Raw genomic sequence first — 13,657 nt, 5'->3', positions numbered from 1 at the left:
TGGGCTCAGCTTTATCCAGGGCTGTAATCCCCCTGCTCCTGTAATTAAAAACTCCGCATTACAAGGAAAACGGTGTGCAGGGAAATGTAATCAAGTCTGGAGGGGCTTAACCATCTGGTAAAGGTTAGGACCGGCACGGCGGGGGACGCGGCCGGGGGATTTGGCAGCAGCCGCGATCTGGGCTCCTCTTAATCTACCGCGGGGACGAACGCAGCATCTGCGGGGTAATACCGGTGCCCCGGGCAGCGATCGGTCTCGCTGGAGCTCCCACCGCCGTTAACGGGATCTCCCCGAAGGTGGTCCCCTCCCCAGGTGCGTCCGGCTCCGGTAAACAAATTCTGCTGCGGCCCCGGGACCCGGATTGCAGCCCCTTGCGGAGGCCAGCAAAGAAAGGGTTAAGTGACTGCCGGTGACCGCGGTTCGGCCCCCCAGCTCTGGGCAAGGCCCTCCTCCGCCGCCCCCCGGGAGCCCGAAACTCTTTGAAAGTGCAAGAGGCAAGCGAAGGCGAGGGAGGAGGCGGCGGCGCGGGTGCGACTCCTCGTCCCCGGGATTGCTGCGGGGCCATGGGGGCCGGAGCAGGCTCCGGGCGGGGGCAGCTCTTCCTCCGCTCCCTCCTCTTCCTCCTGTTGGACGGGCCCCCGGCACGCCACCCGGCACGGGGGCAGCTGCGCTACGCCGTGCCAGAGGAGCTGGAGCACGGAGCCTTCGTGGCCAACCTGGGTGAGGACCTGGGACTGGATGTGTCCACCCTGTCAGCGCGGAGGTTCCGGATCGTGTCACGGGCCGGGGCCAGGCAGCACCTGGAGGTGAACCTGGAGAACGGGATCCTCTTTGTGAACGAGCGGATTGACCGGGAGGAGGTGTGCGAGGCCGGGGGGACCTGCCTGCTTCACCTGCAGCTCCTCGTCGAGAGCCCACTGGAGCTCTACCGCGTCGAGGTGGAGGTGCTGGACATCAACGACCATGCACCCACCTTCCCTTGGCAAGAATATGTGCTGGAGGTGGCTGAGTCTGCCGTGCTTGGTGCCCGCTTCCCGCTGGAGAGTGCCCAGGATCCTGACGTGGGTACCAACTCTGTGCACACCTACCGCCTCAGCCCCAATGGTTTCTTTTCACTTGAGGTGCAGACGCGCAGTGATGCCAGCAAGTTTGCAGAGCTGGTGCTGGAGCGTGCCCTCGACCGTGAGCAGCAACGTGTGCACCGGGTGCTGCTCACTGCTCTTGACGGCGGTGTCCCCGAACGCTCAGGCACAGCGCACATCCTCGTCACGGTGCTGGACGCGAACGACAACGTGCCTGCCTTTGACCAGCCCTCCTACGGTGTGAGCCTTCCTGAGGATGCTCCTGCTGGCACTCTGGTCATCCAGCTCAATGCCACTGACCTGGATGAGGGCCCCAATGGGGAGATTGAGTACTCCTTCAGTGGGCACGCACCACCACGTGTCCGGGAGCTCTTCCACATAGAGCCCCGGAGTGGGCAGGTGCTGCTGAAGGGCCGCCTGGACTATGAGCGGGCCAGCCTCCACGAGCTCTACGTGCAAGCCAAGGACCGCGGACCCTCAGCTGTGGCTGTGCACTGCAGGGTGCTTGTGCACCTCCTCGATGTCAATGACAATGCGCCAGAGGTGACCCTCACCTCTGTGTCCACACCTGTGCTGGAGGATGCACCCCCAGGCACCGTCATTGCTGTCATCAGTGTTCTGGACCGGGACTCTGGGGACAACGGGCGTGTGAGCTGTGAGGTTGGCCCCAATGTACCATTTGAGCTCCGCTCCTCCTTCCGGAACTACTACACACTGGTCACCACGCAAGCGCTGGACCGGGAGGTTGTGCCTGAGTACAACGTAAGCATCACAGCACGAGACATGGGCTCGCCTGCCCTGCTGACCCGCAGCACCCTCACCGTCCCAGTATCTGATGTGAACGACAACGCTCCGCGCTTCCTCCAGCCCTCCTACAGTGTCTATGTGATGGAGAACAACGCACCAGGTGCCTCCATCTGCTCTGTCAGTGCATTGGACCCTGACTGCCAACAAAACGCCTACCTGTCCTACTCCATTGCAGATGGGCACATCCATGGCATGCCTGTGGGCACCTACGTGTCCATCAACTCAGACAGCGGGCACATGTATGCCCTGCGCTCCCTTGACTATGAGCAGATCCGCAGCTTCCAGATCCAGGTGCAAGCACAGGATGCGGGGTTTCCCCCTCTCAGTGCCAACGTCACCGTCCACATCTTTGTGTTGGACCAGAATGACAACGCTCCGGTTATCGTTTCTCCCATGCCACGCAATGGCTCTGTTGCCACTGAACTCGTGCCACGCTCAGCCAGGCCTGGCTACCTCGTGGGCACGGTGTCGGCAGTGGATGCAGATGCAGGGCTGAACTCTCGCCTCTCCTACCAGCTCCTCCAGGCTACTGACTTCACCCTCTTCAGCGTGGCGCCTGACACGGGTGAGCTGCGCACCCTCCGCTCCTTTCTGGAGCAGGATGCCAGCCAGCAGCAGCTGGTGGTGCAGGTGCGGGATGGTGGACAGCCAGCCCTCTCTGCCACCGTGTCCCTCCTGCTTTCGGTGGTGGAGACCATGCCCCAGACTCTCTCCGACTTCAGCGAGTTCAGCCTCCCTCCAGAGGCGTCCTCATCTTCCCCACTCACCCTCTATCTCCTTGTCTCCCTGGGCTCCATCTCCTTCACTTTCCTTCTTGCCATCCTCATTCTCACAGCCATTCGCTGCCGTGGAGAGCGGCGTTCCCGCCAAGGGGACAGCTGCTCACCACCTCGCTGCCACTGCTGTCCTGTCTCCAGACCCTCCTCTGACGGCCTGAAGACTTCCAACCTGACGGCACAGCCCCCTGCAGGGACCACGGCTGCCACCTGCCTTGATGTGCCTGCGGGCGGCCCCCCAGGCTACTGCTACAAGGTCTGCCTTGGTCCTGAGTCTGCTCAGAGTGACTTCATGTTCCTCAAACCCTGCAGCCCCCCCCGGAACAACGAGAAGGATCCCGGGAAGCGGTCCTGGCCAGACCAGCATCTCCAGGTCTCCAAAGAGGTAACATAATGCCCAGCAGTGCTTACCAGTGCTCCGCGAGTGCCCCCAGCCCCCTCCCTCAGCCTCTGCCACGAGGGAAAGCAGGCACGGCTTCTCCCAGAGAATAACCGGAGCCTTTGATCAGTGCGGGAATTAGGAGCAGTCAGGCAGAGGGATCTCCACTGAGCTTCCCGACGGGTCTAATTACCGGGGGAGCGTCAGGCTCGGCTGAGGCGAGAGGAAATCCCTTCTCACCGTCTTTTGTACCCATTAGAGGCAACAGAGATGCTCCAGTGCCCTAGGGGAGGTGGGATAGTGGGGGTGGCTTCTCCTTAGCCTGGGTAGGCAATTCACACTGGGGCAGTCTGAGCATTACTGCTGCTTTGCTTCCCCTGTGCTGGCGGGGGCCGCGGTGTCCTGGGCCTGGCTGCTGCTCTGCACAGGCTGTGCCAGCAGGCAGGGAGTGGGGTCTTCAGGGCGGGATTTTGATGTCAACATTTGTTAGGTATTGAAATGAGGAATGTCTAATTTTCCCGAAGAAAGACTCTCCAAAACACGATTACAAGGATGGAGAGTGATGAGGCGTCTAATCCACTTACGTTTGACTTTTAATAAACCAGCCCTTCCGAGGAGATCCCAAGACTCTCTGCCAAGAGAGTCTCTCCACGTGTCTCCTTGCACCCCTGGACTCTCTTCCCTAATGCTTAATTAGATTTTCCTGTAGTTTTTGCAGCCCTCCTGGGACACTGAGCATGCAGCCAGTTTCTGCATCTCTCACCATTTGGTACCTCAGACCTGGACTAAGTAAACATCACATATGCAAAAAAGGCTTTCGAAAATTAACAGGAATAGGAAAACCACCTGTCTCTCCCCAGAATGCCAGACTTAAAACTCCCAGAGGCAGAGGACAAGCCCCAAACCACCCCAGTATCTCAGGAGGGTGAGGAAGGTCCAGAAGGGAGCAAGCTGACTCAACGTTGTCTCAGGCTCCCCAAGAGGGGAATGTGCTGCTTGCTTCTCCACAAAGGGCACAGGGAAAGTGGAGATGTGGTCCTGCATCCCTGCCTGCTGAAGCCTAGTGCTGGCAGGGGTGGGCTGTTTGGCAAAGGGTCCCAGGGCTGATTGACAGAGAGTCCCAATAACCAGCCTTGCTCTTCTCTGTGTTTTCCAGGCCAAGCAGCCCAACACAGACTGGCTGCCTCCAAGCACACAGCGACCTGCCCTGAAAAGGTACCAAATCCAGCACTGGGGAAACAGAGGAAGCAGGTGGAAGGGGGATATGGGAATGGGGAGGTTATCTCCAACACAGCTTTGAACCGGTCTCTTCTCTTTAGCTCCCAGAGCCTGGAAGATGTGGGGGAAATCCGTAAAGCCCTTCAGAAGGAGCACGAGAGGCTGTGCACGCTGGTGACCCCTGTCTCTGGTTAGTATTGGGACACTGGGGCTGGGAAGACCAGACCCTCTGGTCACTTGTTGGAGGTGCAGTGGGGGGGGGGTCACATCCCTGTTCCTAGCAGTGGTGAAGTTCTGTGGGTGGAAGGGGTGTCCAGGCACCAGAACGGAGGTTGGTGACACAGGACTTGCATCCTGGGGTGTGGATATGACCTGAGCCAATCTTACTGAGCTCATTTTTCCTCCAGAGTTTCAGAAAGCTTCATCAGGCCCCAACAGCATCTGGACACCCCAGTACAGCCCCTTGTACCCAGCCCTGGATTATCAGCACAACGTTTACATCCCCGGCACCCCCGCTCTGCTTTCCAGCAAGGATGGGCCCCTCTTCCCAGGCCGGGAGAACAAAAACAGCTTCTCCACCTTTGGCAAGAGGAAGAAGATGACAACTTACTGTGACATGCATGACAGTGTGGTTATCAACAACGACCTGAAATAGCCTGGATGGCTCTATCCTTGGAATCTCCTGCATTATTTCAGCTGCCAGGTCCACCCGCAGCACATGCCTCCATGTATGGACTGCTCAAGACTTTATGGGATGCTGGGAGAGTGGCTCAACAGAGCAAGGGGGAAGGATTTAAGGAGCAAGAGACTGAGAATTACAGGGATAGGGGGGTGGTGGCAGGGGGAATTTCTCCCATCTCATCTTGCAGAGCTGTGTTGGCAGCAGGTGCTGTTTGAGGTCCATATGACCAGATTTAAGCAAATCTGCCTTGAGTTTACCCATTCCCATGTCCCCTTAGGGACCATTCCTCTCTGTAAACATTGTCACTTCTTTGTCTTGTCTGGCTGTGTGAATGTACTGAGCTGCATGCCTGTATCTCTGTCCCAGTAGGCACGGAAAGTGTATGCAGACCCAGCCTGGTTCAGCCAAGCCTGACCTTACACACTGGGACAGTGACCATTGCTCTGTCCCTGAGATCCAGTGGGATGTGTTGCATGTCTAGAGCAGCAATTGGCATCTGTTTTCTCTGGGAAGTGAGTGCAAAACCCAGCCTTCATGAGTGCTTCTCTTCAGACCCTGACCCAACACTTGCAAGGCTGGACATAGCCAGGGTGCAGGACAGAGACAGCCTTTGTTCCAGGAGCAGCGTGTGCACACACGGATCGGATGGCCAGAAGAGCTGCTAGCTTAAGTACCTGAGAGATGCACAAGGTGAGGCCCTGCTGGGTAGCTCTCTAGCCCAAGGCAACATCATGTGAATGAAAAACAGTTTCCCAACCATTGGAGTGACCCCAGCACAGGTGACAGTCTCTTCCCTCCTGCCCCTGCCCTCCCTCGGATCTCTGTTTTCCCCAAGTCCTGAATGCCTGGAGGACCCCCTGCACTGGGCACCCCACCTGCATAGGACAAACATCTCCAAGTCTGCCCTGTTTCTCTTTGAGAACTTTTAGCTGGCAGTCAGGAGCTCTCAAGGGCAGGACTCCAGCCCCAGAACAGTCTCTCCCCTGCCTTGCACACCCTGCACCTGTCCACCAGTCTGTCTGTCACCATTGCCAATTGCTCCGGTCACGGGACAGTTCATTTTGAATCCATCTGTGCAGAACATGACAGCTCTTTCTAAACTGAGTTTGTTTCACTATGTCTGATTTGTACCAATAAATTGTATTTTAATAGCTCACCCTGGCTCCTGGCTGTCCCTGAGTTGCACACAACAGCAGGGATTGCTGCACAGCTCTCCCAACTCCAGGAAATACATCTGTCCTTCTGGCCTTCGGAGTTCTGGAGCAGAGAGCTCCTTTTATGCTGAGAGCTCATTTTATTCACTTCACCTGGATTCCGGGGGCTCAAGGTCCCCTTCCCTCCTCCCCTGGACTCAGGAGCACTTTGGGCTCATGGCCAGAAGGAGCTGGAGATGTCACACAGCTCCTTTCTCCGTGCTCCAGCTCGGGCAGGGGGGAATTTGCACCATGGTGTGGGCATGCACAAGCTGCTGGGGAGAGGGGCTGGATGTGGCACAAACGGCATAATAGCTTGTGGCTGTTATGGTACTTTCTCTGGTTAATTTACCCTTTCCCCTGGATACTAGGGACCAGCAGCTTGCCTCAGGAGCCACAGAAACAGCCTGGGTGTGAGCCACATGTAGGGACCAGCTCCCTGGGAATAGTCAAGCCTGTATCTGTTGGTGGGATATCTCTTGGCTTGATGAGGGAAATGTTTCCCCTTCAGATGAAGTCCTGAAGTGGCCAGGCCGTGGTTGTCCTTCTCATACCGTGTACTCACTTGGTGACTGGCTTGGGGAGGCTGCAATGCGGCTTTTGGGATTAACCCAGAAAAGTCCTTGTCTACAAGTGGGCAGTGTGCTCTTCAGTGGAAGCAGGGGGTAGGGAGCACTCAAAGGGGCCTCGTGGGAGTCAGGGGCCCGGGAGGACGGTGCTTTGGACATGAAAGGGACCTGGCTGCTTCTGGTGACTTCAGTCCCAGCTCATATCTGCCTGACTGCGGGTAGATGAAATATTCCCTGTCCCAATTAGACGGTAGGATGAAGGATTTTATGCTGCCAAGTGCATTTTTCAAGGGTCTCTAGAGAGCGTTAAGGGTAAGAAAGAACCCCAAACAGCTACTGCCTGAGACCTCTGTACAGCATTAGCCCGTTCCAGTGCTTCAAAAGAACAAGGGAATTATGTAAAGTGATACAATAAGATTAATAACAGCCTCAAGAAGTAATAAAAGCATCAAATGGACCTGACTCCCTGTAGGGTACAAGCATCTCCCCCTCCTGGATTAACTCTGGCAGTATCTTCCCTGCATTTTTAGGTGCTGGTCAGGCACTGGGAGAGGACTGGAGCCCCTCTGCAGGAGGGCCGAGCTGCTCACTGTGTTCCAGCTCACACAGCAAAAGCACCCAGCACATCCTGTGCTTCATGGCATCCAAGATCTAAATAAACACACGTAAGTGGTGTTTTGTATCAGATTTTCCCCAAAGGGAAATTGATCTCAAAGTTGACCCCTAAAACCACAGGCTTTTGAAAGTAACATTTTGCACCTCTGCCTTTGGAAAACCATGGGGTCGAGCAATCAAGGGGACAGATTTGCCATCTCCCTGTCACTCTCCAGTGTATTTTCTTGGCATTTTTAAGTTCCTGCTACCAAGGCTCACTGGTGCCCACTGAATTGCCTTCATCTCCTCTCCATTACTCCTGACCATCAGCCCATGGGATGATAGATATGCACACACCTCTGTACTCCTTGCTGACCCCCACGTTTGTATGGGTCAGGCGTCTTCCAAAAGGGATTTGAGCAACACAGCACCCAGCCCAGGCCCCAACACCCCACATTCCCTGAGTATCCACTTCTGCTTAGTTGAAGGAAAAGCTACACTGACAAGAGCTCAGTTTCAATCTTTCATTTCAATCACCATATTGATAAAAAGGACAATAAAAAGGGACTTGCTTTAGGGGAGAGAGGACTTGCATAAATGTAATTCAAGCACACTACTATCCCTCTTCAAAGGGCATGTCTGGTCAGAATCGTCCATCTAATAGATGAGATCTCCTTTGAAGATCTCCCACAGGGACAGGGTCTCATTAAAAATGCAAGGTCTTTGCCCTACAACTAGTTATTTTTACAACTCTCCCTGTGCTTACACTCCTGCACAGCTGATGAGCATTAGCTGGTTTCTGTAGCCTGGTAATGCACTGGGCATGAGAGCTCCTTTGGAGATCTGCTCAGCAGAACACTCTCTAGATGCCCCTCTCACATGTTCCAGCTCTCTCAGAGATCCAGAGGCAAATTTGGCTTTCAGGGACATGCCAGCCAGCTTGAGATTTGCTTCTAGGACAGTGGGAAAGCTGCCATGTGGTGCAGTTGGCTGCAAAAATGCTTCAGGCCATGCGAGGCAGGCACACAGCGCTTCTGGGCACCAGCACAAACAGGGGGTTTGTGCTCTTGCTGAATAGACTGTTCGGATGGAAACATTACTTGTATCTCTGTAATGACTTGAAAATGTATCCCAGAGAGACAAAATGAATCCAGAGGTAGAGAGAAAAGAGGCCAGAGGGAAAGACCCAGAAGGGCTGATGCTCAGTTCTACTCCCACCTGCCACGCACAGAACAAAAAGCAGCCAGCAAATTCCCCAGAAAGCCTCAGCATGGACACAGCACTCTGCATGCAGCTGGGTCAGGCTGGGTAGAGCCATGGATACAGGTGGGTCTCAGCTCCCAGAGGGCGTGGTATTGGCAGGACAGAGCTAAAATCCATGGACCAGTGGGAGCCTCTGCATGGACCTTGGATCCAGCCCAGTCTGTGGCACTCAGTGGTTAATTAGATCCTCCAAAGATGCTAGAAATTTCTCTTTTCTCTTCTCTTCTCTTCTCTTCTCTTCTCTTCTCTTCTCTTCTCTTCTCTTCTCTTCATAATGCTGGAACACACCTTAATTTATTTAAGACTGGGTCAAGATCCATTCAGATTTCTTTTCGAATTGCATCAGTGTCTTAAATGTCTCCCTGAACCCCACCACACAGAACAGCCTGCTGTTCCTAGCTGGATCACTTCCTCCAGTTTCCTTTTTGATCTCAGCAGATGTTTTGTAGAAATAAATATCCTTTAGCTTCTGTCATAATAACTTAACCTCTGCCACACTCAAAAACGTCTGCATGATTGTCACGTGCTGATTTTCTCTGCTCCTTTGCACCTTTTCCTTTTTCACTGCTCTGAAAACATCAGTTGCCAACTCCTCCACAGAGATCAGATGCAGGAACAGGCCAGGGCTGAGGGAAGCTTTTGCTTTCCAGTTAGCCTATAATGTGTTTTCAGTTTAAGCAGTGGAAATGTCACTGGCTCTGTTTTGCAGCATTCACTCAAGTGGAATTAATGCTTCTTGTTAGTGATAATATGACTTAATCAGCTTAATTACTTTGAGACATAAGTAGACACCTTTGTGTATTGAATAACTTATGACACACTGGACCAAAAAGCACGAATGAAGGCTTTGAAAATAAATTAAATATGACCCCTAGTGCAGTCTGCACTTCGACTAATGATTCGTCTCCCATGAAATTCAATGACTTACAAATCTTACATTTGAATAAATGATACATTTTTGCATGTTTTAAACAATAGCAGTGATTTTTATTTCAGCATTCAGAATTCAGAGTGCTTCTCCAGCGCCAGGAAGCAAGGCAAACAAGTTCATGTTAAACGGATTGAAAAATAAAACATTTGTGCAGTCAACTATCAGGAATACATTCAGAGGATCTGCAGGCATTTCTGATGAGATATTTATTTTAATTCATTGCTAAGAATATCTGCAACAACAGGTGAAAAAAATGCATCAGAAGAAATTAAGAGAGAGCGAAGATTCCCAGAAGGATCACTAAAGTCTTCACATCCAATCCATCCATTTCAATAATGTCTACAAGAGAAAATATCATTAAATAGCTCCGGAATTGTCTTATCATACATTTTGCCCGCATAGAAAATAAATCATACAAAGGAAATAGAAGCAGGAAAAGCGATCATCAATCAAGAAAATGATTATGAGCATTGGTAGGGTTTCTGATAGGCCAGGATGCAGAGACTCTGTGATAGCAGGCTACATGGGAAATAGAAAAATTGGGGTTAAACTGTTGCATGAACCCAGAGAAAAGATGAGCTGTCTGAATTTGTTCTGTTCTGCTGCAGTGAGTCACCCAATTTCTGTACCCAAATCTTCCTCTAAAAAGCACTGGAGTTCAGCACGGTGCAGACAATAACGCAGATCCCTACACAGGGACTTTTTCAGCCCAAGTATATCTGAAATTCAGAGGTTAGCTTCAGCTGTAGCATCACAGGGGAGCCTGACTGGTTTGATGAATCTACTTTTAAGTCCATGTCCATATTTCTTGGTATTTTAGCTAACAGGAATTTTTTTTCACACTGCCAAGGGTGATGGCTGAGGGCTCTAGGATTAATTTATCACTGCTCTTGCTCTGCAGTTGTTCAGTCTCTATTGACTAAATCTCCAAAACTCCCCCAGAGTACAGATGGAACATGTCCACACAGGGATCTAAATATAAGGAGTTTAATCTAGGGTTGAATTCCACCTGTAGGATTCCATCTTGTCCCCACTTCCCTTCTTGATCTTCTTTTAATATCATTTAGAGGAGACATGCCCAGCACCTCTGTGACACTGGCATTTTACCAGAGATCAGAAGAAAAGATTTGCCATTTGCTTTGAGTATCCCCTAACAGACCAAACTTCAGGAATGTGATCCTGAAATTATTTCCCCAAACCAAAATTTATTTTTTCCTCTTTCCAGGAAATGCAATGTTATAATCCATTTGCTTACCCAAACCACCTCTTCCTCTTAATCTCTCCCTGCAAAATAGTCTGACAGCTGCCCCAGAATGTAAGGAGATCATCGAAAGGATGATCGTCTGGGGCTGAATCCTCTTCCTATGTTCCCCAAGAGTCCTCTTGGCTCGTTGTGCCACATGGCATGGGCCATTTAACTCCCTCAATGCCCGTCAGATGTCATACACCTTGTTGGTCATGTTCCTTTGATATCTGAACAGACTCCTGCAGGCTCCTCCTGTCACTGCAGGGTCCACCCTCCGGCCTTTTTCTGCCTCTCTTTGGGGCCAAATGTTATATTTGCTGTAGTTTCGAGTGCGTTTCAATCAAATCTGACCCTGCTTTCAGCAGAAGCCTGACCCAGTCACGTCCGGGCATCCCTATTTTGCTCCGCTTTTTCTGTGTATCCATAAAGATCCATGAAGATTCGGCTGCAAACTGCCAGATCCCTGGTGAAATGGTGCCCCCTCCATGTTCCCCACATGATGCACAGCTGGGACGGGACCATCCTGTCTGCTGTGCTTGTGCCTCCTGTGCCCTGCTGTGCCCAGCGTCGTGGTGTACAAAAACCAGGGTGGAACTACACAGCAAATCACAGCTGACAAGCAAGACACTCCAATCTGGCAAGGGAGAAGCTAGCAGTTTGCTCCTGCTCCTTCTCCCTTAGAGATGGGCAGGGACAAATTGCAGACTTTTTTTTTTAATGCTATCTCTTCTTTAAAATGGGAAAAAATGAATTAAAAACTTGGATGTGAGCTGCAGGGATGAATCACAGCACAGAGCCTGGCAACACAGTGGGGACCCTCGTGTCACCCCCAAGCCTTCCCGCCTTTTGCTGAAGGTATTAGGAAGGAAGCCACTGGGAGCCACTTCTGAAGGGCTTGATTCTGTTGGCAGGGAGAATTTTTTTCATAAAGGGGCCTCTATATGCAAATGGGAAATGGAGATGGAGTGGGAAATAAGCCCAGCAAAAAACCATGGAAGTTTTTGCTGCCTGCAAGTGGAATTCAATCGAAAAAGGGGGGAGGGAGAAGAAAGGAAATTGAAACAGCCTCCTCTCTGCACAGATTGCATTGCTGGAGAAGCTCTGGGTGTTGCAAGGCATAATAGTTGCCTGCTCAGAGGTTCCTTCCCGGGGGACTTTCCCTGGGATAGTTTCATACATTTATCCCTGACTCCGGGCATCTGCATAACATGCTCACAGAGAGAGTTATTAGTTTAATTTTCTTGTGAATTACAAGGGGACAGAGAGAATTAGAAAAGACTTTTTTTTTTTTTTTTATTATTATCATTACTTTTTGTTTTCCAGTTGAGAGATTGTAAATGAGGCTATTCATCCTGCTAACATCAGTAGGGACCCAAACCCAAGTCTTTCTGGGGTAATTGGTTTCTGATGAGCAGTCACTTGTAAAACCAATAGCAAAGGCAAGAACTGAAATATAAATTCTCTCTTTACATGCTGAGCTTTTCATTAGGATTGTGTGTCTGGTTTCTTTCTGGGATTCAGTAGAAAAGCCATGAAGTGGTAAACAAGGCAGTGGACTAAGGCTGACAAGAAGTTTGTATTAGCAAAAAATTGGGAAAACAGCATTGTCTGATATTCTCCAGAACAAATAAAGCAGCTCCAGATTCCCTCAAGCTGCAGCTTTCTGTGAGCCCTCCGGGACTGAAGCCCTGCACAGAGAGAAGAGACAGCAGATCTTCCTGTGGGGCGGACCTGAGTGTGCTTTTGACCAAAAGAGACCAAAATGTTGAAGAAAGAAAAAAAAAATTAGAGGCCAGGGACAATTTTCCATGCTGCAAAGTCTGACCAGGGTGGCTGATGGAAATTTGCAGCCCTTGATATCCTGCAGTTTGCAAAATATAGGGGACTGTGATGCCTGGATTTGTTGCAAGGGCTGATACTGTGAGTTGGGCTCCAGGGGTTTTTTTTCCTCCCAGTTACTAGTGAGGAATCTGCTAGTCTGCACTAGCTTTTGTTTCCCTGATGAACCTCAGGGTGCTTAAGGCTTGATTTATTTACTTATTTTGGTGGCAAATTAAGCATCAGTCTGGATGCAGGTCTCAGTGCTTTCTAGGCTGGGGCTGTGGTGCTGTCATTCATTGGCTTAACTGGATTGCTTGCTGCTTTATGGGTTTTTTTCCAGTAAAACCTTTTGGCACACATACAGCTGGTTGTTGCCTTGAAGATGAGCAGAGAGCAGCAGGCTTGACAAAGGCAGGGAACGTTATTAAGTTCGGGTACACAGAAAGGCCCCTGAAACAAGAATGATATGGACACATCTCTCTCAAAACAAACCAAGCAAAACCTTTCAAATAAATCCACTTTTTTCAGCTTTCAAATGCTGAAAGCTGATCCCAAGGAAGCAAACAATAAAATCACTGATTGGATTCAGTCCTGAGGAACCTGCTCTGAGCAGAGGAAGGGGACACATGACACACTAAGTATTATCCAGAAATCTCTTCCAAACACAGCTATTCTGGGATTCAATGATGACAGTTTTTTGCTTTCATTAACCCAAAAGAGCCAAACACACTGCTGTGGCCACAGCAAGAAATAAGGCAATTTGGACACTTCCATATTTGCATCACATTTGCATACAACACAGAGCCCAGGGCAATATTCCACATAGCTATCAAGCAAACTTTTTTGTTGTTTCTCTCAGTTAGAGCCAGGCTTCCCAGGAATCTCCCAAAGCCTGGATGTGCCCTGCACTAATCATGCCTCCCATTAGTTGCACACCCATCAGGCTCTGCTGGCTGACCCAACTTTTTGGCCTCCCACCTCAAATATAGGGCAACCTTGTAATTTTGGTACCGCTGGAGCAGAAGCAATTGTCTCAGTGACAATGTCAGGATCCTTCACCTGAGCTTAAACACTGGAAGTTTTGGAAATAGAAAGG

The 13,657-nt window shown here is 51.0% G+C and overlaps 1 protein-coding gene across 1 annotated transcript; it reads left to right on the top strand.

Moving 5' to 3' along the window:
- Positions 1–6,100, top strand: LOC103618711 (protocadherin-10-like). The gene is made up of 4 exons (XM_008637145.2): positions 1–3,050; positions 4,201–4,259; positions 4,364–4,452; positions 4,670–6,100. The coding sequence occupies exons 1-4, from the start codon at positions 564–566 to the stop codon at positions 4,915–4,917; spliced, it is 2,883 nt and encodes a 960-aa protein (XP_008635367.1). The 5' UTR covers positions 1–563; the 3' UTR covers positions 4,918–6,100.
- The last annotated feature ends 7,557 nt before the right edge of the window (positions 6,101–13,657 follow it).

Source organism: Corvus brachyrhynchos, unplaced genomic scaffold (assembly GCF_000691975.1).
Source record: "Corvus brachyrhynchos isolate BGI_N302 unplaced genomic scaffold, ASM69197v1 scaffold376, whole genome shotgun sequence".
Lineage (NCBI taxonomy): Eukaryota > Metazoa > Chordata > Aves > Passeriformes > Corvidae > Corvus > Corvus brachyrhynchos.
Note: the sequence above shows the minus strand (reverse complement) of the source record. Positions and strands in the feature narration are given on the sequence as shown.